The 21625-nt window shown below is 38.3% G+C and overlaps 4 protein-coding genes across 9 annotated transcripts in view; 1 reads left to right on the forward strand and 3 right to left on the reverse strand.

The window, feature by feature from the left end:
* The window catches only part of LOC103472996 (sialin), a 13412-nt gene extending 9602 nt beyond the window's left edge, over positions 1 to 3810 (reverse strand). For 3 of the 4 annotated variants that reach the window (XR_001777039.1, XM_008422893.2, XM_008422896.2), the window contains exons 1-2: positions 3656 to 3810; positions 372 to 507 (exon numbers count right to left, since the gene is read on the reverse strand). Coding sequence is in view for 2 of the 4 variants with exons in the window: in XM_008422893.2 (XP_008421115.1) it covers positions 372 to 447 (76 nt within the window). In the remaining 2 variants the exon portion in view is untranslated. Of the gene's footprint in view, positions 1 to 344; positions 508 to 3655 lie in introns of those variants that run through there. The other variant, XM_008422895.1, reaches the window with a different exon arrangement.
* A 702-nt stretch (positions 3811 to 4512) lies between these two features.
* Positions 4513 to 8129, forward strand: mycbp (MYC binding protein). Its single transcript, XM_008422897.2, has 5 exons — positions 4513 to 4632; positions 4922 to 4994; positions 5396 to 5444; positions 7721 to 7853; positions 7937 to 8129. Exons 1-5 carry the CDS (start codon positions 4618 to 4620, stop codon positions 7997 to 7999), a joined length of 333 nt encoding a protein of 110 aa, XP_008421119.1. The 5' UTR covers positions 4513 to 4617; the 3' UTR covers positions 8000 to 8129.
* A 99-nt stretch (positions 8130 to 8228) lies between these two features.
* gja9b (gap junction protein alpha 9b) lies at positions 8229 to 14628 on the reverse strand. Its single transcript, XM_008422899.2, has 2 exons — positions 13231 to 14628; positions 8229 to 11208 (listed from the first exon to the last, which is right to left on the reverse strand). Exon 2 carries the CDS (start codon positions 11188 to 11190, stop codon positions 9682 to 9684), a length of 1509 nt encoding a protein of 502 aa, XP_008421121.1. The 5' UTR covers positions 11191 to 11208; positions 13231 to 14628; the 3' UTR covers positions 8229 to 9681.
* Positions 14629 to 14730: 102 nt separating this feature from the next.
* On the reverse strand, positions 14731 to 21278 carry srsf10b (serine and arginine rich splicing factor 10b). 3 transcript variants are annotated; one of them, XM_008422902.2, is made up of 6 exons: positions 21088 to 21278; positions 17661 to 17924; positions 17154 to 17260; positions 16902 to 17073; positions 16301 to 16354; positions 14731 to 15591 (listed from the first exon to the last, which is right to left on the reverse strand). In XM_008422902.2, the coding sequence occupies exons 2-6, from the start codon at positions 17807 to 17809 to the stop codon at positions 15381 to 15383; spliced, it is 693 nt and encodes a 230-aa protein (XP_008421124.1). In that variant the 5' UTR covers positions 17810 to 17924; positions 21088 to 21278; the 3' UTR covers positions 14731 to 15380. The 3 variants fall into 3 exon arrangements, with proteins under 3 accessions (XP_008421124.1, XP_008421123.1, XP_008421125.1); XM_008422901.2 differs by lacking the exon at positions 17661 to 17924 and adding an exon at positions 18059 to 18163 and having other exon boundaries at positions 17154 to 17257; XM_008422903.2 differs by lacking the exons at positions 16301 to 16354; positions 17661 to 17924 and adding an exon at positions 18059 to 18163 and having other exon boundaries at positions 17154 to 17257.
* Between the last annotated feature and the right edge of the window lie 347 nt (positions 21279 to 21625).

Below are 21625 nucleotides of genomic sequence, written 5' to 3' on the forward strand. Positions count from 1 at the left end.
TTTATTATTTTATTATATTAATAAAATAATAAATATAACATTTATTATGAAATATTGTTATTTAATAATGTGTTATTATTAAATAATAAGAAATAATACTTATGTTTATACTATCTATACATTTCTTGTGAGTTTTTTTATTATTCAGTCATTTATTTGTATATATATTCTATTATCGTTGTTGTTTTATCTGAGCAAATTTCCAGTAAGAAAAAATAAAAAGGAAGATGTTATAATAATAATAATAATAATAATAATAATAATAATAATAATAATAATAATAATAAGCTCCATCTTCAGCTTCTCTTTTGGAGAAAAAAGCTGCTGTTTGCTTTAACACTAACATTAAAATGAAGATGCGACCAACTGACCGGCGTCCTTCCCCAGGAGAACCTCGGTGTCTCCGCTCTCGTCGGTGTTGATGGAGTGGCCATTGGGCAGCGGCATGGCAGGCGTCTGGGCCGGACTGGTTCGGTCGGTGGGTCGCTGTCACTGAGCCATGCTGAGCTGGAAACGAGTCATTAAAACGTCAACAAAGCAGAGAGGAAGCGAGATGAACGCGTGACGGAGTTTCAGCTGATCGGGATTATTGTTGAAACTCTGCAGAAATGTTGGGGCAGTTTGATGATTCACAGTACCACTTCCTGTTTCAGTAATCTGAACTCGTTCTGATAGACAACAAGTGGCATCCAGTGAAGCTCAGCTCACAGTTTAACAGCAGACTGCTGCTTTCAAAACCTGCATTTTCATCAGAAAATATAAAGATCTGCGGACATTTTCTCGGTCATGAAGACAGATGCATCAACCATTGATATGTAAAAAGCTTTTAAGACAAACCTAACTTTAATCCAGTAGCACAACATCACTGAAAAATGCAGAGAAATACAACTTTTAATTTTATTCAGTGGGGGGGGGAATAAAAAAAATAGTAGCTACTGGCAGAACGAGGAGCAAAGAGCATCTTCCATCACACACAAAAACATCTCCAAACATCACTGCATCAAAATATGAGAGCCACCAACAGGCCTGTGACAACAACAAACTGTCCAAAAAATTAGTTATTTTGAGACCATTCTAAATAATATATTAACGACATAATAATGCAAGTTTGTCTTTTCAAAGACTCATAAACTTTCATATTATAAGGAACACTTTACACCACGGGTGTCAAACTCCAGTCCTCTGCTGTCCTGCAGGTTTTAGATGTGCCACAGGTACAAAACGCTGGAATGAAACGGCTTCATTACCTCCTCTGTGTAGTTCAGCTCTCCAGAGTCCTGATAATGACCAAATTATTCTATTCTGGTGGTTCAGCAGAGGCACATCTAAAAGCTGCAGGACACCGGAGGACTGGAGTTTTACACCTGTCCTTTACACGAATGTATTTTTAATAAAATAAACAACAAAAACAGTAAATAAAACAGAAATAAAAGACACGCACAACCAAAAATATAAATAAAATGGATTATGAAGTCTGTAAACAAAACTGCCCTTTTAGATATATATGACCAGCTGATCTTGATTTATTATTCGACTAATTGTTTATTGTGAGAGGCCTGGCCACCAAGTCTCCATAGCAACCATCAGTTGTTATGTAAGACACTTACCACTGGTACTCTTCTGTCACAAACATGTGAAGTTTGCTCAACTCTCCAGGGATTTCACCTGAATCAGACTAAACTTTCCAACAACAAAAACTCCAGGTGAGTCAATGATGAGCACGGTGGAGGTTGGGTGATGCTGTGGGCCTGTTTCACTTTTAAAGCCTCATTATGTGCAACTGCAACATCAACAAAAACAAGCTGTTTTCTGCACATTTTTCAGCTTTTATGCAAAATCTACTGCAAATTAAACAAACATTCTGGGTCAGAACCGCCTTGACAACAGCCTGACATTTAGTTTAGCTTTGCTGTTACAAAGCGCCGCGACTTTGAGGAAGTTCCTAATTGAACTTTGCTGTAATTAGGAACTATTGAAATGTCTTGGAGCGAAACAGGAAGTAGATAAAGTCATGGTAAAGAAAGAAAGTACATCCTCTTTTTTGCTGTTTTTACACATCAGGGGAAAATGATTGGGTGTTTATGAGTTTGTAAAATGGTTCAAATTAAACCTCAAGTGTAAAACAGGTTCCTCACTGTTGTTTATTAAGAAGCAGGAAGGATTTACAGAAGAAGCAGAGAAGTTAAGAAATCCTCACAAAGAGCTTCAGAAAGACCCGGAATTACCTGCGAGAATTTTTATTTATGAAAAACAACATGTGCTTAACTCAACTGTGGACTCTACGAATGCTCACTGCGCAAGTCTCCACTGCTGAAGGAAAAGAAAGTTGGTTTGCTGGAAAACATTTGGACAAATTGTGGAAGAACGTAACAGATTCTTCAGGATGAGCTCTTCATAATTTACTGAAAAAACATTTTGAAAAATACATCCAAAAACCTTGAAAAACTGCTGACCAAGACGGCTTTGAAAGATTAGAAAAAGGTCCAACTTCTTGGAATCAGAGACATCAAACTGCAGCAATTTATATTTTAATCTAAAGAAACYTTTTGTGTAGTTTACTTAATTCACTATCAGATGTTTATGATTATCTMTGCCTCTGTAAGCGGAGATAAAACATATATTTATMATTTTTCACATGACTAAAGCAAGTCCCRGCAAGTATGAGACCAATGCATCACGAGGATTCCTGCCAGGAGCAATCAATGAGTTTCTGAACCGAATCATTCTGTCTTTGACATTCAGATGAACTTCATGCGAAAAGGACAAATTAGCAAAAATAAGAGGAAACTGGGAGGACATAGCAAAATAAAGCTCTGACTTGGAAACATTTGGTTATCTGGTCTGTATTTTAAACTCGTGACGCTGTAAAGGGCCCAGAGAAACCCGACATGATGTTTTTAAATATACCAGGATTAAAGGTTCACTTCAGACCCGTCTGTAAAAATCAACCGACTCACTTCAGGTCACCTAAAAAACAACATTTAATTGTCAGTTTTTAGCTTTATTTTTCTATTTTGCTATTTCATCATGAAAAAATCTAACTTACCTAAAATAACCTTATTACTTCTGGTGACATCATAAGAACAACTTTGGCAGCAACAAAATACAAAACCTGAATGCTTCAGAGAAACCTGGTTAAAATATTAAAGTTCATTTCTTTAATATTTACTATTTCATGCCAACCGAATAACAGGATTAGTGTGAGTTTGGTCATGTCGTCAACCTAAACATGCACAAACTAGATTTATTTTAAATAAAAAACTATGTATTTTGTAAAATCACAGCATAAAAAAGCCTAAACTATACCGTATCACCCAACTGTGAGTTTTATCCTCAGTGTTTATGTGTTAGTGAAATGCAAAACTAATGTTAACACGTTAACTTTAAGCTTCTGTTCCTTAAATCAAAAAAACTCACAGAATACTGGGAAATGTTGGCCTAAAATAGATAACTTTAATATACATATTAAAGTAATGCATTTACAGAAAACTAAACTAAAAATTAGACATGAAGGGCGTCAGTTATCATCGCTGTCAGAGACACTAAAAACCGAAACCTGATCTGAGAAGAGTACAGGTAACCGCAGTATACAACTTCACTGTAACTGTATCAGGAAGTAACAACCTGTAACTGTATTTACAAACTTAAATCTTACCTTCTTAATTTTAATCAAGCGAATAAATATAAAGTTTCTCCCGGCAAGACAAAAGCTGAACAAAGCTGCTTGTTTTTCAACAAAGTCACATGAGGAACAACGATTCGGGGAAAACAGATCTACAAACCATCGAGAAGCGCTACGCCTTGTTTGAGACCCGGAAGTGAGTGCGGTAGGAATGATTTATCAATCTGTACGAAGGATTATGACGTTGACGCTTGTGATTGGCTCCTTGTGCTCATCTGTTTAACAGCTAGCGGTGGTTCTACAGATGTGAATAAACACTTTAAATAAATTAAATTACAAAAGCGGTTTTTTGTAGTTTTAATAATGTAGTATTTTGTCATATATTAAAAAAAAAAAAAAACGTCTTCAAATGATTCTTAAACTCTCTTTACAATCGTCACAATTTAAAGTTTTTGCTGCGTTTTAGTTAACTTTTTAAAGTGTATTTCAACACTTGAAAGTCTATAGCAAGCGAAATATAACAAGAAAATATTCGGCTTACATGATTTTTTAATACCCCAATATTTCTGAAAATATTCTAATATTATTGTTTTTTTTTAAATACACCAATCTAAAACACAATTATTATAAATATACTGAATATATTTTTTATTCTGTTTTTAATAGTATATCATGTTCTGTAGTTAGACCTAGAAAGCGTTATAGTATTATAAATGTAATTACCCTACACTGTCTTTTATGAATAAATTACTTAAAAATGCTTCCGTAATTTCAGTAACCCTGACAGCTCTTAGCCACTTTTCTCTTCCAGTTTTAATTTTATTTATATTTTCTATTTATTTATTTTCGAAAAATGTTTTTGTTTTCTGGTGTTGCTATGGCAACAGACCACTTGTTTGTAGGCGGAAGGGTAAGCACCACAGGCTAACGGTTGAGGCTCAGTTTGGAACTGTCTCATATTTGCCACCTTWAACCAAACAGTTTTAGCAGCATTCATGGCTAGCTTCAGGGTGAGTAAATCCCGGGAGTGTTGCTCTGTTTTATCGCTAATACGTATATGTATATATATATATATTTTTTTACATTGTTACGTTTGCTGTATGTTTTCATTTTTATGCTAATGTAGCATTAGCTAACTGGTTAGCATCGTGTGTAGCTTGGCCGTGAACGCACCATGAGACCTCTCCTGCTTTATATTCAGCTTTTATGTCAACTTTAAAGCCTCTGGAGCCTCTGTAACCGAGGTTTCCGGGTATTTTAACGTTGAATTACAACAGATTTTTTGATTCTTTGCTTTAGGCCCCAGAAACGAAGCGAGAACAGTTTCGAAGATACCTGGAGAAATCAGGAGTTCTGGACTCTTTAACCAGCGGTGAGTGGACAGGAAGTTCAGTCACTTGYTAGTTTAACTGCTTCAGTCATGCGCGAAAGTTGCTGCAAGAACACAGATGTTGTGATTTGTAACGTTAAAAATAATAGCATTTTGTTTTAACATTTYTCTCCCACAGCCTTRCCTGTGTTGATATGAATCCGTTTGGGCATAAATGRTTGAAAATGAATCTTTGTTCTAAATTCAATATTTMAAACAAATCTGTGCTATGAATTCATTTACACAGTTAACAAAATATAACGTGAACCTTTAACAAARTAAAACAAAGCKTTACAGTTTATTAAACACCACATTTGTGTAATTGCACAAACTTTCAGCCGTATTTAAATGTTATTACATGAMGGTTTCAGTACTGTGTTGATTTATCAGTTTCTATCTTGCAGTGCTTGTGGCTCTTTATGAAGAACCTGACAAACCAGACAATGCACTTGAGTATCCTTTTTKAAATTAAATAACATATTGTTTAAATGYTGTATTTATATTCTAATATCTCGACTGAGACTTGGTCTTGCTCCTGCCTGAACCGTGAYGTTTATTTCTAATCAAACTTTAAGGAAAATAKGATTTCCTGCCCAGAAAGTTTGGGGTTGTTGTTTTTATGTTCACTGTAAATCTTCAAAACATTTTGACTGTATTTAGTAACAGATTTGTTTGATTGGATCTTAAATTCTGTAATTTAAAGACATTTTTTTTCTGTTCTCACACAAATTGTGTTTAATTTGGGACACGATGCACCCTTGTCCCTCAGTGGGGTCAGGAGGTGCTGCTGCCTCTCCAGCTAAGGTTGACACCTTAGGGCAACACAGAGACACACAGGACAAACAACCATGCACACACACACTCACACCTAGGGGCAATTTGGAGAGGCCAATTAACCTGACAGTCATGTTTTTGGACTGTGGGAGGAAACCGGAGTACCCGGAGAAATCCCACCATGCACAGGGAGAACATGGAGACTCCATGCAGAAAGACCGGGACCGGGAATCAAACCCAGAACCTTCTTGCTGCAAGGCAACAGCTCTACCAACTGCACCACTGTGCAGCCATGTACCAGACATCTACCCAGCAATTCTAATCTCTCTATAACCCAATAGGGGGCGCTGTCACTCTGATGTTCAGGTTGTTTTAACTGTACTGAGGAATATTTTAGCTTAATTTCCTGTAAAGATCCTGATTTAAAATAGTATTTAAAGGTCTACCCTCTTATTTGCCTGTTGAAAAGTAATTTATCTAAATAAATTCAGCATATCTGTAAGACAGGAGAGGCAGTGTGTCTCCTGTATACCAAGTTTAACTGGATTATTCTGCTAATATCTCTTTGGTTTATTATCACAGCATGCAGTGAKGAGCAAAAGACTGAAATAACATTTTTCTTTTAAGATAAAAAAAAAAAACCTACTTAAAAACATAAAAGAAAGTTCAACCAAAGTGTTTGTAGTTCKGTGAAGTACGTATTCAGTGGCTTGGCTGCAATAGACAGAAGTTTAATCAAAGTCAGTTTGTATAAAAAGACAAATGTCTGAAAATATCTGGAATTAATTTCAACCAAATACATAAAAATATCCAACAAATAAAGTTATTTTACATTAAATCACTGCTCACCATTCATAAAAGTAAATCAGTTTTACTGATTGAATAAAATTTCTATTGATGAATATTTAATTTCTGGAAAATCATACACTCCTTGGGTTTATGTAGTTCAGAGTGACGTCAGCTCTCCCAGGGCAGCCATCTTGTTTTGCAGCTTGTATTTAGTTAAATTCAGGTCAGCTCCCAGAGTGGGAGGGTTGAAATAAAGTTTTTGAATATATATTCTTACAGTTGTAATTTAATTCTAGGAAAAATAAATTGATTAAAATTGGAAATTGAATTTAATATGAAATAAATTTTTGATTTTTTTTAAAAAAAGAAATATCGCCCAGCCTCGTCTGATTCGTCTGATTCCAGTTGCATTTAATTAACAAAAATATTGTTGCTTTGAGACGATTTTCTAGTAATRTAATGGTAATGGCGTAATTCTCAAAGATCAATAAACTCTAAATGAACATTTAACTCTGGAACTTCAAAGCATTTTAAATATCTAAAGTAAACAAACAAAACAACAAATAAAATAAATTATGAAGTTTAAAAAATGGTAAGTTGAGACCAAATCACCAGACTGAAGACTTTTGTCATCCAGTTTTTGGTAGAAAAAGAAAAACAACAAAATTAATGTAAATGAAATTATTGAGCACATTTTCACTTATCATGCGATGGATTGATTTATTGCAACATGATAATAGGAAAAACAAAATCTTCTTGTGACTCTTGAACTCTTAGTTTTTAACGTGGCTTATATTTCTAGAGAATTTAACTAATRTCAGACAAGTTCAGACAAATYGAATCTTTTACACTCTCAGGTCAGAAAGCTGCAAACTTTATGAGCTCAAATGTCTTTTTGCTCAAGTTTGTTTTTCATTTACACAGCAGCACACAGATAATAAAACATTATCTTTACCGTCTCTGATGATTTGCTGTTGAAACCATTCCCTACCACAAACCTTATTTATGCAGAACTGTTTCAACTTTTTGCACTACAGGGTCAATAAAAGGCATTTCTGATCTATTCTGCAGTTTGAATTGAGTTCAGATGTTTTCTTTTTAGAGTCGTAAATCTAAACCTCCTCAGCCTGCTGCGATTTGTAACTGGACCTTAACCAGCACCTCAGCTACATAAAGGTCCACCTGGGGGGGGTGGTGTGTGCAGATCCGACGGACACCGAGGTTCTGCACGCAGAGCTGGCCGATCTACAGCAGAAGTTCAATCTGCTGATGGAGGAGAACAAAGAGCTGAGGAACAAGGTGAGGCGCTCGGCTGTCGRTGTTTCTGTTTGTGTGTCCAGAGCTGAAAGCGTCATAACCTCCCGTTTCTCCTCGTCCTGCAGTTGCTGCAGTATGAGCCGTCGCCTGAAGAGGGAGCTCCACAGCAGCCGGAGGGCGTGGTATAAAAAGAACATTAAAGTTGTCTTTTCTTTGTATAGAATGTATTTGATTATTCGTTATTACAGTGAAGACAGACTGTTGATTTTTGTTAARTAAGAACCAGCTGCTACTCCCGAATAAAACTATTTTCTGCCATGTTTGCATCGTCTCAACTTTTTACATAAAACTAGATTATTTTAGATAACAGCTGTTTCTCTGAGCATTAAGTAGAAAAATAATATTTATTAAAAAAAAAAAAAATCAGACAAGATCTTAGTGTTGGAACCAGAGGCGGTCCTAGAATAAATGACACCCTGGGAAACTTAGCGTTACAGGAAAACCATTTATCCCATGTCATCAGTGGCTATGCTAACTAGCCTTAACATTTGCAGTATGCTTTGCTAACTGCAGTGTAACAGAGAGCAAAGGGGGGAGAAGGAGAGAGTTATGAGCAATATCAAACATAGGGTGACTGACGGCGCTAAGACCCTGTAACAAGACGGTCTGCTTCACATCGACTGCAAGAAAGCAACAGAAAACTTGTCCAGAGAAAAACAGACATCTTTTCTGTTTTTTATTTCTGAGTGTTTGAACCAAGTTTGGATAAATTCAGACCAGACCGCTGAACTGAAAGTGTCTGTTTGAATGATGGTGCCTGAAACATCACAGATCAATGAGTTGGTTTTCCATTCCCCTGTGGTCCGTCAGTCTGTGTTCAGCTGAAGTCGATCTGTTGGCCTGAAACTGACCTGGAAATGGTACAAAAAGAAAGTTCTGTGGTTGTGGTCTGAACTTTCCTCTGCCATCAAAACGGTAAACTGTCAGTGATGTGCAGCGATCGATTTTAAAGTGGTTGAGGACTAGTTGTGTTTGTTGAAACCTTCAGTCAAGACTTTACTTTAATCTTGAAAAACTTCTTAGTTAATCATCCACTGTGGTTTCCTGAAGGTCTTCCAGGGATCTCCTTTGGGTTTTGGATCCCTTAGTTTCAATCCCGTTCTGGTACCCAGACATTTTTTAGGCTCAGGGTGTTTTCACATATGTAGTTTGTTTACTTAACTTAAAAGTCTTGTTTGCTGTGTTCACATCGACACAAATGAACCAAACCAAGGTAGGAAACAAACAAGAGGACTAATCTGGTAAAGACCTGACTGAGGAAAGCATCATCCTTCAGTTGATCATTGACAGTATGCCAATGCTTTCATCAAGAGCTATTGGGAATTACCTAGTTGGTACTAAAATCTTGTCTTCTGTCTTTTAAACCTTGATATTTGAGTGATTTCTTTAGACTAAGCTGACAAATTGGAGCAACATCCTCAAAAAACAAGTCTAAGCCCAAACAACCCTTGTGTTTAAGAGTCTTGTTTATAGGTCAGAATTGCAGGCTTTAAAAATATTCCTCTGATGGTGGTCAGAAATCAAATCAACCTCCACAGAAAAACTCTAGAAGACCTTCAGAAATCCTGAAGAACTGTTGATCAAGACTGCTGTTGCATTCAGAAATCTAGGGGTGGATTATTCAGAGAGAAGTAACCTCAACAAACAAAAAGACATTCCTCTGAAACTGACAGAACAAGCAGCCAAAGTCCAAACACAATCCTGGAGAACAATTAAACAAGAACACTTTAAAGATTTTAGGGACTTCTGGAAGAAAAATATAAAGAAAGGACTGGATCAGGACTTTTAGCACATTTAAATTAAGTCCAATTTAAATTTGCAAGTCAGTCGGGGCTCGTCTGCTGCTCCCGCTGCTCGCCGCCGACACTCTTCGGTTCGGTGAAGAAGTGACAGGACTGTTACTCTCCCGGCTGTGTCGAGACACTGAGCTCAGTTCCCCCACAGAGTCTGGGCTCTGGGACCTGCTCGGCCTCTTCGAGTCCGACTTGGAGACAATCCTGGCTCTGGGGCCGGCGCAGCTGCTGCGGAGCTTCATGCTGCTGTTTCCATGGTAGGAATCTCCGCTGTCCGAACAGTTCCCCTCCACCACCGTCGAGCAGTTCCATGGTGGACTGAGCCGCCGTGTCTTCCTTGCTATGCCCGACAACGTGGTGGAGGAGGAGGTGTCTGCCACAGGCAGGGTGGGGTACTCTGAGCTCCCACACTCCAGGTCGTCATGGTGGGGTGAGGAGAGATCCTCTGGTTCGTCTTGTTTGTCCATAGGAGGCGAGCGTGTCTCACTGCTGGTGTTGTTGGAGTTGCTGTTCTGCTCCGTGGGGCTTGGCACTCCCTCCTTGACGTCCTTGTGGCTCTCTGGCTTTGCACCGGGATCCCCTTGAATTGGGACGAAGGCAGAGGAAGCACTGAGGAGGGGGTAGTTGGGTCCATTGCCCTGCTTCTCCAGCAGTAATGTATATCCACTGGGAGCAGTGGGAATCGTACTCTTGCGACCCACTGAAGTTCCAACGCACACCTGATGCACAACAGAGTTCTTTTTGGACTTGCTAACGTAGTAGTCATCCAGGTCGTCCTTGAGGTGAGGATAGTAGTTCAAGATGCCCTTCTTGATTTTCTTAAAGCCCAGATGCATGATCTCCAGTAGGCTGAGGAACAGTGAGATGCAAGCAATAGCTTGCATGAACATCATGAAGACGGTTTTCTCCGTGGGTCTGGAGACGAAGCAGTCCACCACATTGGGGCACGGCTCCCTCTCACACTTATACAGCGTGTTCAGGCGGTGTCCGTAGAGGATGTACTGACCTGTCATGAAGCTGACCTCCACCACTGAGCGAGTGACAATGTGAGCTACATAGGTGCACAGCAGCGAACCCCTCAGGGGGGCTTTGTTCAGCTTCCCCTGCTCCAGCTGCCTCATCTCCTTCTCAATCCTCCTCTTCACCTCCACCATCTCTGCATCCACAGCCTCCAGCTCCCGGCGCAGAGCCACCTTCTTGCAGTGTCGCTCCTTCTCCAGAGCACGCAGCTGGTAAATGGCATGGCCCATGTACACCAGGGAGGGCGAGGACACGAAGATCACCTGGAGCACCCAGAACCGGATCAGGGAGATGGGGAAGGCCTGATCGTAGCAGACGTTACGGCAGCCAGGCTGCTCCGTGTTGCAGATGAAGTCGGACTGTTCGTCGTTCCACACATCCTCAGCAGCCACACCCAGCACCAGCATCCGGAAGATGAATAGGATAGTAAGCCAGATCTTGCCTACCATGGTGGAGTGGATATGGACCTCCTCCAAGATCCCACCAAGGAAGTTCCAGTCTCCCATTGTTTTACATTAGCAGGGCTGGAATTGAAAGAGAAACACGCATTTAGAACTGTTAACACATAAGACTTGAAAAGATGCAGACTGTGAGCGTACATCAATTGCTCATATGGACAAGTTTAAAATATCACAATGTGGACCAGTCAATATGAACTCCACTAAGAGGCACAAATTGAATGATGCCTTTTGTGGACTCGGAGATGAACAGTTGTACATTGCTCAGCTCCTGCCTCTTAAAACTCACATACGTACTGTGTGTACTCTGAGTCGAGCGGACTCTGCTGTCCACATAGAGTTGGGAATTCATAGCCTAGCATGCCAATTGCCCACATTTCTTATGACACATAACTTAATTTCCCACAATCCAATTGGATAGTACAAAGTAGCAGACATGGCGGATGTCTGCCTCAAATACACATGGACCTCTGTGGAGTGAAGTACAGTTTGAAGTAAGGCTCTGTGAAGCTATCAGTCGGTTCCTTTACCTGTACTCGAAAGATGTTGCATCACTGTGAGCTGATTGGTGGCAGGTCAATAAATACTCAAAGATTAGTCTTCTATTGGTGGACCAAGAGAGGATCGATGGGTTGTAACTAATGGATACAGCCAACATGCTCAGCCATCATATGAAAAAGGACGTTTGGTTGGATAACACGGCACCAAACGTGACATTGCTCTCTTGTGAAAATGAAGATGATTACTGTCAACTAACAGCATTATATTTACTGATGCGAACATTTTTGCCAGAAATTAACAGAAATAATTTGAGTTGTTTAGTCTGTCGAAAGAGAAAAATGTTTCACAGTCACAATGTCACCATGTTATTCACTCATTTATAAATGTCAGATTCTAACTAAACATTTAGCTTCAAACTAACCACTTAGTTTCTGTGTAATTTGAAACTACTTATCTTAAAACTAACCAGTGTGCTAAATAATTAGTTCTGTTATACATTTCAAGTAGCAAGGGCCTTCTCAAACCTTTCGGTTCATAGCTAAATATGGAGCTAATATTCAAATTCACTTTCTAATAACTGGAAGTTGACTATCAAAATAAAMGCTGTAGTAAACAACGATGAGTTTGAAATTAGCAATGCCAGACCCACCTTTTATTTTGGTAGTCCACTTTCGGTTATTGGCAAGTGAATTTGCATATTAGCTGTACATTTAGGTCAGAGCCAATACTCAGATTAAAACTAAATATTTAGCTCTAATTTTAGCATGCTAATTAGACATTTAGCTTGAAACTGACATTTATTAATGAATAAATAACATTGTGAAAACATGAAGGTTTTATTTCTTGTGACAGACTAAATAGTCGAAATTATTGCTTTCAAGTAGCAAGGGCTGCTTTATTTTGTTTCTAAAGTTGAACATTTCTGAGATTAATCTAAAAATGTCAGACTTTTGCATTTATAAAGAGTAACTTTACAAATGCCACCCAGAGCCGTTCGCTTCCAGCAGTTGGAGAATGTACTTCCGTTTTCAACAAGGTATTTTCGATACGACAGTGTTTCTACATGTAAATTACCACCGATAACTTCACAAAATATTCCTTCTAAAAAGTAATATTAATAATAAAAAATCCTGGGAAATCACAATATGTTCCCAGGACAGAGGGGATATTTAAAAATGATCTCACATTACAGTACAACTTAAAAAAAAATATTACTTATATGAACTTAATAATTTGAATGCATTCATGAACAACGCATTGATAAAACGATAATTGAAACGGATTCCTGTCAGCTCTGGTTATCTGAACTTTWATTAATGGAAAGACCAAAACAATCAATACTGTGGCGTTGCTCTGATTTTATTAGTATTGTGACAAAAACATAGARCTTTAAACAAACGTAGAACATCAAGTCAAAGATATGCGAAGATCTAATAAGAATCGGCCTACAGAGTAAATAGTTTAATATAAAAGCAGATAGAAAATATCACCAGAAAAGCGTCTCTATAACTTAAACATTTCCAGCACACTTCAATTTTCAAATATGAAAAAATGCATTCAAATCTTTTCAAAAGTGTCAACTCTCACCTGAAACTCACCTCGAYATAAAATAGAATTATCCCGCTGCTGCTGTGGGTCGGTGCTGGTTCAGAACCGGACTAAAACGGATCGATCCCTGCCGGCTCTGGTTGTTCAGGACCCAAACGATCGATACCGCGGCCCGGTTCTGCTGCCATTTCCCTCGCAGCTGTATGAACCGACCGCCTGCCGGTCACCAGAGGTGAAAATGTGCAGCCAGCTCCGCCATTTGCTGGCTGAACCCAGAAGACCCCGAACCGGGTTGATTCGTCTGAGATGAGGCGAATGGGTGGAAAAACCAGGACCYGACAGAACCTCCGACCTGGATTATAATCCAGACTCTAACATGGATTAAATTGAGCCCATTATGCAAAATTCACATTTGTTTTGTAATTTGRGTCTTAAAATCAAACAAACAAACAAAAAACACCCAAGCGCTTATTAAAAACACATCTGGCCATTATGCAGCAATAAATATGTTTTATGTCCCACAGATTAAAAATCAAGCAGGAATACCAAAGTTATTGGACCCGGTTCTGGTACCGTTAGTGGYGAGTCGGTACCAAGTCCTGCTAGGAAATAAAAGCACCATCTCCATAAATCCGTCAGCAGAAAGAAGCATGAAGAGCTCAGAAACTTCCTGCCAACTTTTCCCTACCATGCACACTTTTTTCTTCCACTTAACTTTATAATTAACCTTTTCACAATAATAAATTTTCTTTATGTTGGGGGCGGAGGTTGTCTGTAARCTACCGTATATACGACGAAGTATTTGGGCCACAAAGAAAAAAAATAAAATAGCATTTTTATTTAACCTTTATTTCACAAGGAAAATCCAATTTGTATTAAGAATTTATTTAGCAAGAAAATAACGAGAAAAGTAATATCTCGTATTATTAATACTTTACCGTAATATGACTTTTTTCGTATTACTCTGACTTAATTCTTGTAATATTAATTATTGTAGTGATTTTAATTTTTATTTTCTTAGCGTGGCCTTTGTAGCCATTATCAAATTGATCAATAAAAAAAAGATGTCATGGATCTATAMGAGTTTTATTTTTAGAAATGAGAAACAAAATGCAACTTTTTCATCATATTCCAACTTGTGGAGATTCTTAAGCAACAGTTTTCTTTGTCGGGTCAAGTCGGTTATTCCGTGATTGTTTAAATCATTTCTAATTGGTCCAATCTCCACTTTTCTGATCAAAATATTTCTGCYTCACTGAGACGCGCCAGTCCAGCTGCAGGCGGGACGTAAAGAAATGTCAGGATTTCATTGGTTCCCGCCGAGGCGACGGGAAGTGACGCAGTACCTGCACGTTCATTCGTCAAGCAGCGGATCAATGAGACGCGTCCGATTTCACACATGGCCGCCTCTCTGCTGTGTTTTTAATTTCATTCCTCCTCCGGCTGCTGCTCCATTAACAGGAAATCGATTATTTTGTTCCAGACACGCGGTTYTCCTCCGAGGGGAGGATTTCACACACTGAGGCCAAACACAGGAGCTCTGGTATTGAATGTCGTCGATTTATTACTGAAAATAAAAGTTTCTTCCTAATAAAGACGCAGACGGGGAGAAAAAGACATGCAGGGACACTGGAGCAAACGAGGCACGACTCAGAACACAAACTAGAAGAAAACAGCATAAAAATAAAAATGTTTAACACTTTGAGCGTCTCGCCACAGAGCAGCAGGGCCTTCGGAAATCAAAAATGGAAAAAACAGGTACATTTCCAACAAAAAGGGCAAAAACATTGTTTTTTTTTAAACAAATCTGAGATGTTTTATTGTAAATGTACTTTTGTCGTTTCCTACCTGCGATGGCCCTGCTGCGCCGTCGAATCTCACATTAAACTGATGACTGAGCGTCAGCTGCATGACGAACAGGATTAAAACACCTGCTGGGTTTAGCAGCAATACTGAATGTTTTAGTTTAGCAAATAAAAGCTGCTGCAGAAAAATCAGAAACCGAGTAGAAACATTTGAACCGCGGCAGGTTTACCTCAAAACGCACCAACCAGTGTTTTGTATTCAACTGGGAGAAAACAAAACAAAAAGACAGAAATATTTTTATAAAACCAAAAGGATCAGCGGCCTGGAAAAACATGGAGCTTCCTACAAACGGCATCACATTCATATGAAAGGAGATCGGCCCGTCAGCGGCCGCCGGACTTCCGGCCGGCCCAGGAGCGGGAGCGGGAACGGGAGCGGGACATGGAGCGGGACTTGGAGTGGGACGGGGCGTGGCGYGGCGGCGGCGGCTCCTCTGTGTAGTGGGAGGCGGCCGCCGGGTTCATGGCCTCCCGCGGAGACCCGGAGCGGGACCGGGACCTCCGTCTGGACTCCTTACGGGGCCGCTGCCGGTACCTGCAGGCAGAGAGAGCAGCCAGCCGGTCCAAATAAATATCATCTGCAGATAAACATCCAATAATGGTGGGAAACCTGCCCTGGTTTATTATTGTTGATCTATTTTTTAATTCTACCCACAAAAACTCTAAAATTTTGAAGTTGACCTCAAATTTTCAGGAACGTGGACAATTCTGAGCTTGAAAAGTCAAATTTGATAAAAAGAAAAAATGACTGTGTATATATAAATGTATATATATTTGAAACTTGTTTCCAGAATAATTTCTGAACTTAAGAAGTCGAGAACTTGCGAGAAAAAAAATTAATCTGAAATATTTAAAACAAAAAAGAATTTTTTTTTAAATTTTTGTTTCTAAAGTTTGGAAATTTGAGATTAATCTAAAAATTTCAGACTTTCTACCAAGTCTACTTTTTTCTGGAATATTTCACAGAAACGTTTCTCAAATTTTTGATTTTTTGAGCTCAGACGTTTTATCAAAAACAGACTAATCTCAATATCTGTATTTTTGGTGGAAATTTATTCCTTTTTAAACATCTAAATTTTTAAATTAAAAAATGTTAAATTATTTGAAAGTCAAAATTTTCAAATAAATTTTGACTTTCAAAATTACAAATTTTTTGACTTTTGAAACTCAAATTTTGATGGTTAATATGAATCTCAAATTCCACGGCGGCGTAACGGGTTTTCATAAAACCGACAGAATCTAACCTGTCGTCTTCGCGGCTCCTGCTTCTTCCTCTTCCGTACATCCGTCCACGAGATCTTAAAAACAAAACAACGTCACTCTTTCACCCCGGAATATTCAGGATTTCTTCCCTGAAGGAGGGAAGAGACACAGTTTAAGGGGAAATATTAATTTTAAATAAACAACTATGTAAATGGACCTGTGGAAGACGGCGGCCTTTAAACGTTTTTGTTATTTTTTTGTGGCAGATGATTCATCTGAAGCTAAAAAACTAACGTCAGTAAAACGTAGATCTGAACAGGCGATTATTGATTAACTGGTTAATAATTAGTAGTTAAATGTACTTAATCGGATGTTTTTTTACAGAACGTTTCTGGTAGAACAGATTTACGAACAAATGACCAAAATGATGAGATTTATGACTTGATTCAAAGTTTAAATTCGTTAAGATTCCTGGGCCTTTAATTCCAGATGATCTGAAACGTAAAATGTTTATTTTTGTGCAGTTTTGGCTTCTTTGCTGCTCTGAATGCTTTCATGCTTCAGTTGGTGTTTAATTGATTACTGATTATTGTGATTAATGGCTCCAGCGCTGCAGTCGTCCTGCCGCGGAACTCGACTCACTCTCTGGGACTCTCGGACCGCCGGCGGCGCCGGTCGTACGACGGGCTGCGGGATCGGTATCTCTCGTAGCTGCGGCTGCGGGATCTCCTGCGCCAGCCGTCCCGGTCGTAGTCGTCGTAGCGAGAAGATCGTCCCGGGGAACGGCGCTCCTTCGACTTCATCTGGTTGGGAGCTGGAGAGGAAAACCAGGAAGCGCAACAAATAAAAAGCGGTTCCCTAAAAGCGGGACAGAAAGGAAAGGCGGACTCTCACTCTTGCGGTCTCCCTGGGCGAACTGGATCTCGATCTGGCGGCCGCAGACCCACTTCCTGTCCAGGCTGTGCAGAGCATCTTCAGCGTCTCTCACATCCTCAAATATGCTGAGCGGTTAAGGTTTCAGTTTGTCGTTTTGGATTGAAAAACAAACGGGAACATTTCCAGATCCCCTGGTTGGTTTGGGAACGTTAGAGTCAGGATATGAAGGCAGCACAGAACATGAACTTTAACTGACCAGGTCAAAAACGATGACACAGATAAAAGGAAGAGGCAAAGTGAGAAAACAAACACTTGATTGGTTGGGTTTGTTTGTTTTGTAGAGATAAAAGATGAAGCAAGCGTTTCAGGATCAGGACAATATAAAAAATAAAACATTTTCAGCAGATTGTTTAGACCAAAATTAAAAAGCATCTAACAGCTGATTTTTGGTGTCAGATTTACGGATTTGTTTTTTTTTTTTTTTTTTTTTTTTTGGGAGGATACAAAATAATTCGGACTTGTTACCTTTGGCCATGCTTGACTTTGATCTTGATCTTTACACTCTTTAATCGACTCCCAGAGAGACTTGGATTTCCTGCTTGCTCTTTCCTCTTAAACCTCTTTTCTTTTCCCGCCATTTCCAAGCTTTGTCTTGGTTCCCTTTTCCTCTTCATGCTTTACTTTCTGTTCAACCTTTTCCCTCCCTCTGGGCTCTGTGTCTTTACAGCTACTCTACACGGGTCTTTGTAACTCTGTGGCTGCTTCCACAACCGGATGCTTTTACATTTTCTGAAGCAATAACAGAAAAATATCAATGTTAGATATTCAGTCAGAATATTTAGCAGAAATAAAATCAGAAATACTCCAGAGAGCAGATGTTTCTGTGCAGAGAGAAGTGAGCGGTTAGCGTTGGGAAAGGATATTGAATGTATGCAAATCCTCTTGGCTGTCGTGTATAGAAGTCAAGTGGGATGTAGACATCTACTATCGGCCCATAGCGGCCAAACTCACGCCGCAAATCCTCAGGCCTGAACACCGCAAATACAAGCGTGACTCAGCTGATGGCTCATTCTGCTGCAGCATCATCTACAGAGCAGCTGCTCACTTCAGCGCTAAACTACCTGGACAGGTCAACACATTCACTTCTCTGCAAATTAACGGTTAGGAAGCGTCTAACACAAGTTAAAACAAACGTTTCAACATTTAAAGTAACAGAAAAGCACACTCTGCTGTTTGAGGTCAGACTTTGGTTTGGATGGAGGTGATCAGCTTTTCAAGGACCTTGAAACACCATCAAACTCCCGTTAATGATGTTAAAAACCCCTGAAGCTGCCGTATTGATGGAATTATTAATATTTTATTCTACTGTTTAACCAATAAAAGCGTGTCAATAAGTTTGAAAATATGATTACATGCATTTTCTCACACAAATCACAGTTTACATCACTGCTGTCCCAAAGAGACTAATGTTTTCCAAGAACAGCATCTGTTTTACGCCTGTCAACAAATTCTGCTGGATGATGAAACAGAAATTAATCGATCATAATTTTTAGACCATTTAGTGTAATGATAATGGTCAACACTGATAGTTCACCTTTTCAAAGATCAATAAACTTTATGTTCTAATGAACATTTAACACAGGAGCTAAAAAAAACAAACAAATAAAATGAATTATGAAGTTTATGTAAACAAAACTTCTTCAGAAAAAGGTTTAGTTGAGACCAAAACACCAAACTGGAAACTTTGATCATCCAGTTTCTGGTAGAGAGAGAAAAACAATAAATCATGCAAATGGAAACTATTGAGCTCGTTTTAATTCATCATTAATTTATTGCGACTTGTGTGACTATAACTGCTGTGAATAGTTTTTTACGGTCCATATCGTCTGCTGCGGCTTTCAGACACATCCGGCTCCAACGTCCTTCAGCAAAACAAAAGCTACTCCGTCCCTCCAGGATTTCAACTTCCGTTTGTGTCCGTTTTTAAAATCTCTGATTTCGTGTTGCTATTTTAAAATAATATTTTTTTCCCTGATTGAACCTCGTCTAAAATCTACATATAGAATAAAAAATGGTCGCATGAGGATTCACATGGATCACGGACGATAAGCTGGGCTGAGGCACCAGAGTAGTGGAAGAAATGCCGCCCCCTGCAGGCGGGAGTTAGAATCACTTCAATGTGTGTTTGATCATTTATGCAGAAATTTAGCAATAAAATAAACCGACTATTATGCTTCAACGTGATAAAAAAAATGCAGGGATCTTTTGATTTTGTGTTTTCATAACTGAAAAATTATGTTTTCATGAAAAACTGGAGGGATGGTATATAGCTACAAAACAATAAAATACTGTGAATTCTTCATCACATGAGGCTGCCGTATCATTTCACGTCTCATTAAAAGAACATAAAACATCATCGCCACCACTAGTTCATGGACAGACTGATGACTCTGCCTACTCCTGATGCAATCACTAGCTCCCCCTAGTGTTCATTTTAGACCTGAAAGCTGCTCCGTCCATCCAATCCAAACCCTGCTCACCAAAACCACATCAAATCAGTGAAACCTGACATTCTTGAGGCAAAATTTAAAAAATAAAGACATTTCAAGTTGAATACTGATCAAAACACCTGAATTAATACTCAGGTGTTATGATCAAGTTGATTGATTCAAGTTGAATACTGAGTAGACCAGGTTACGGAACGTTTGATTTTTATTTTAAATTGAATTATTCATGAGTGACTACTGCTAATCAACATGTAGTTTTAATTACAGTACTAATATTTTTCTTACCAAAACATTTCAAAGGTAGTTGCCACATTTATTATTTTTTTAAGAAAATAGTAACTGATGGAGTTTCCACACAAAATCTGCCACCAGCTGCAACACTAAACTGTAGTTTATACAGTTTTAGTGAGTTTAATTTCAAAATCCAGGTAATAGAAATACAGATCACAGAATTAAAAAATGCCATTTTCAGGCATAATGTTCAATTTACTAGTTTAAACCAGAGGTGGGTTTTAACTAGTTACATTTACATGAGTATATATTTTTTTAAAAAACTTTTAGAAGTAGTTTATACATCGTACCTTTGACTGGATTATTATTATTATTATTATTATTATTATAATAGAGTCCACTGAATATAGAATAATAATTAAACCAGAAATTCATCTACATTTTAGGTTAAAGTGAGACCTGTTTCTATTTACTATTGGCTCAAACTGCTGGTTTAGAAAATACAATATATTATCACTTAACATTACCCTAATTTAAAATATAAAACTACTGCTTGCAGTAAAGTACAAGTTTTATATAAATAAATGATTGGAAAGTGCTTTTTCTGCTTAAAATGTGTTCATTTGTAATTATTTGAACAGTTTTGATATTTTTAGCCTTTAAAATAATTTGCACATAAATGTATAACTGGTTGCATGGCGACATTATTTTAAAATATTAATTCAGGTGTTATGATCAGTTTTTACCAAACACCGTTTTACTCCCACTTAAGTCATTTCTTGAATTACAACTTTTTTACTTTCACTTCAGATAAAAAAAAAAATAAAATTATATATTACCCTGAGTTAAGTATAATATTTCGGTCCCTCACTCATTTCTGGTGCAGTACCGGAAGTGCTGCCATTTTTATCGAGTCGTTTAAATACAGTTACAACAGATTCTAAGTTCAGAAACATTCAAACCATTGTTCATCAGCTCATGTTAGCTTGTTAGCTCCATTCCAAATTAAAACTAGTTAAAATAACACAGGGGTGATTTTAAATACAATAAGTCACAATGTAACAGCAGGTAAAATCTGAAAACAAAGCTGCTTTTGTAGGCACGTCCGCTCTAGTTTATTTTTAGTCAGCGAGCACGCGGCTATCTTTAGCTGCTAAGCTAACGTGCAGCTAACTGCCGCTAGCCCGGACCTGAATCAGCTCCTGAAAACTCACCTGGACTCATCAGAGATGTTCCGGACAAACAGAGACGTGTTCGGTGGCCTCATGTATCCGGAAATACACTGAAACACAATCAGCAGAAGGGGGAAAAAAAACTAATCTTATCCTAACCGAAACCAACCGAATGGAATAACTACCAGTAGAGAGACTGCGCAGTTATAGAGCGCCGTTTACTTCTTCTTCTTCTTTTCCCACACAACCAGAATCTCCGCAGCGCCCCCACCGGTGTTTGATTAAATAACCCTAAATTGGTCCTTTGTTGTGAAGAACTGAGAACTAATAACTTTATAAATTGTTATATTGATGCTAAATGTTCCCTGAGGTAAGAGCATGTTATTTTTGGCTTTCATGGTAAGAATACTAATGCAGACCAAAGACTGGCAATCAATCTAATTATTATATTTGGAAAATTTCATATTCACAAATGTAAATTTTTATCATCTTCACCTTTTTTTTTTTTTTTTTTTAGTTTTGTTTAAGGAAATCGAACTCTATTATCCACTATTTCCAAAAGTATGAACAAAAAATCTGT

This window comes from Poecilia reticulata, linkage group LG11 (genome assembly GCF_000633615.1).
Source record: "Poecilia reticulata strain Guanapo linkage group LG11, Guppy_female_1.0+MT, whole genome shotgun sequence".
NCBI lineage: Eukaryota > Metazoa > Chordata > Actinopteri > Cyprinodontiformes > Poeciliidae > Poecilia > Poecilia reticulata.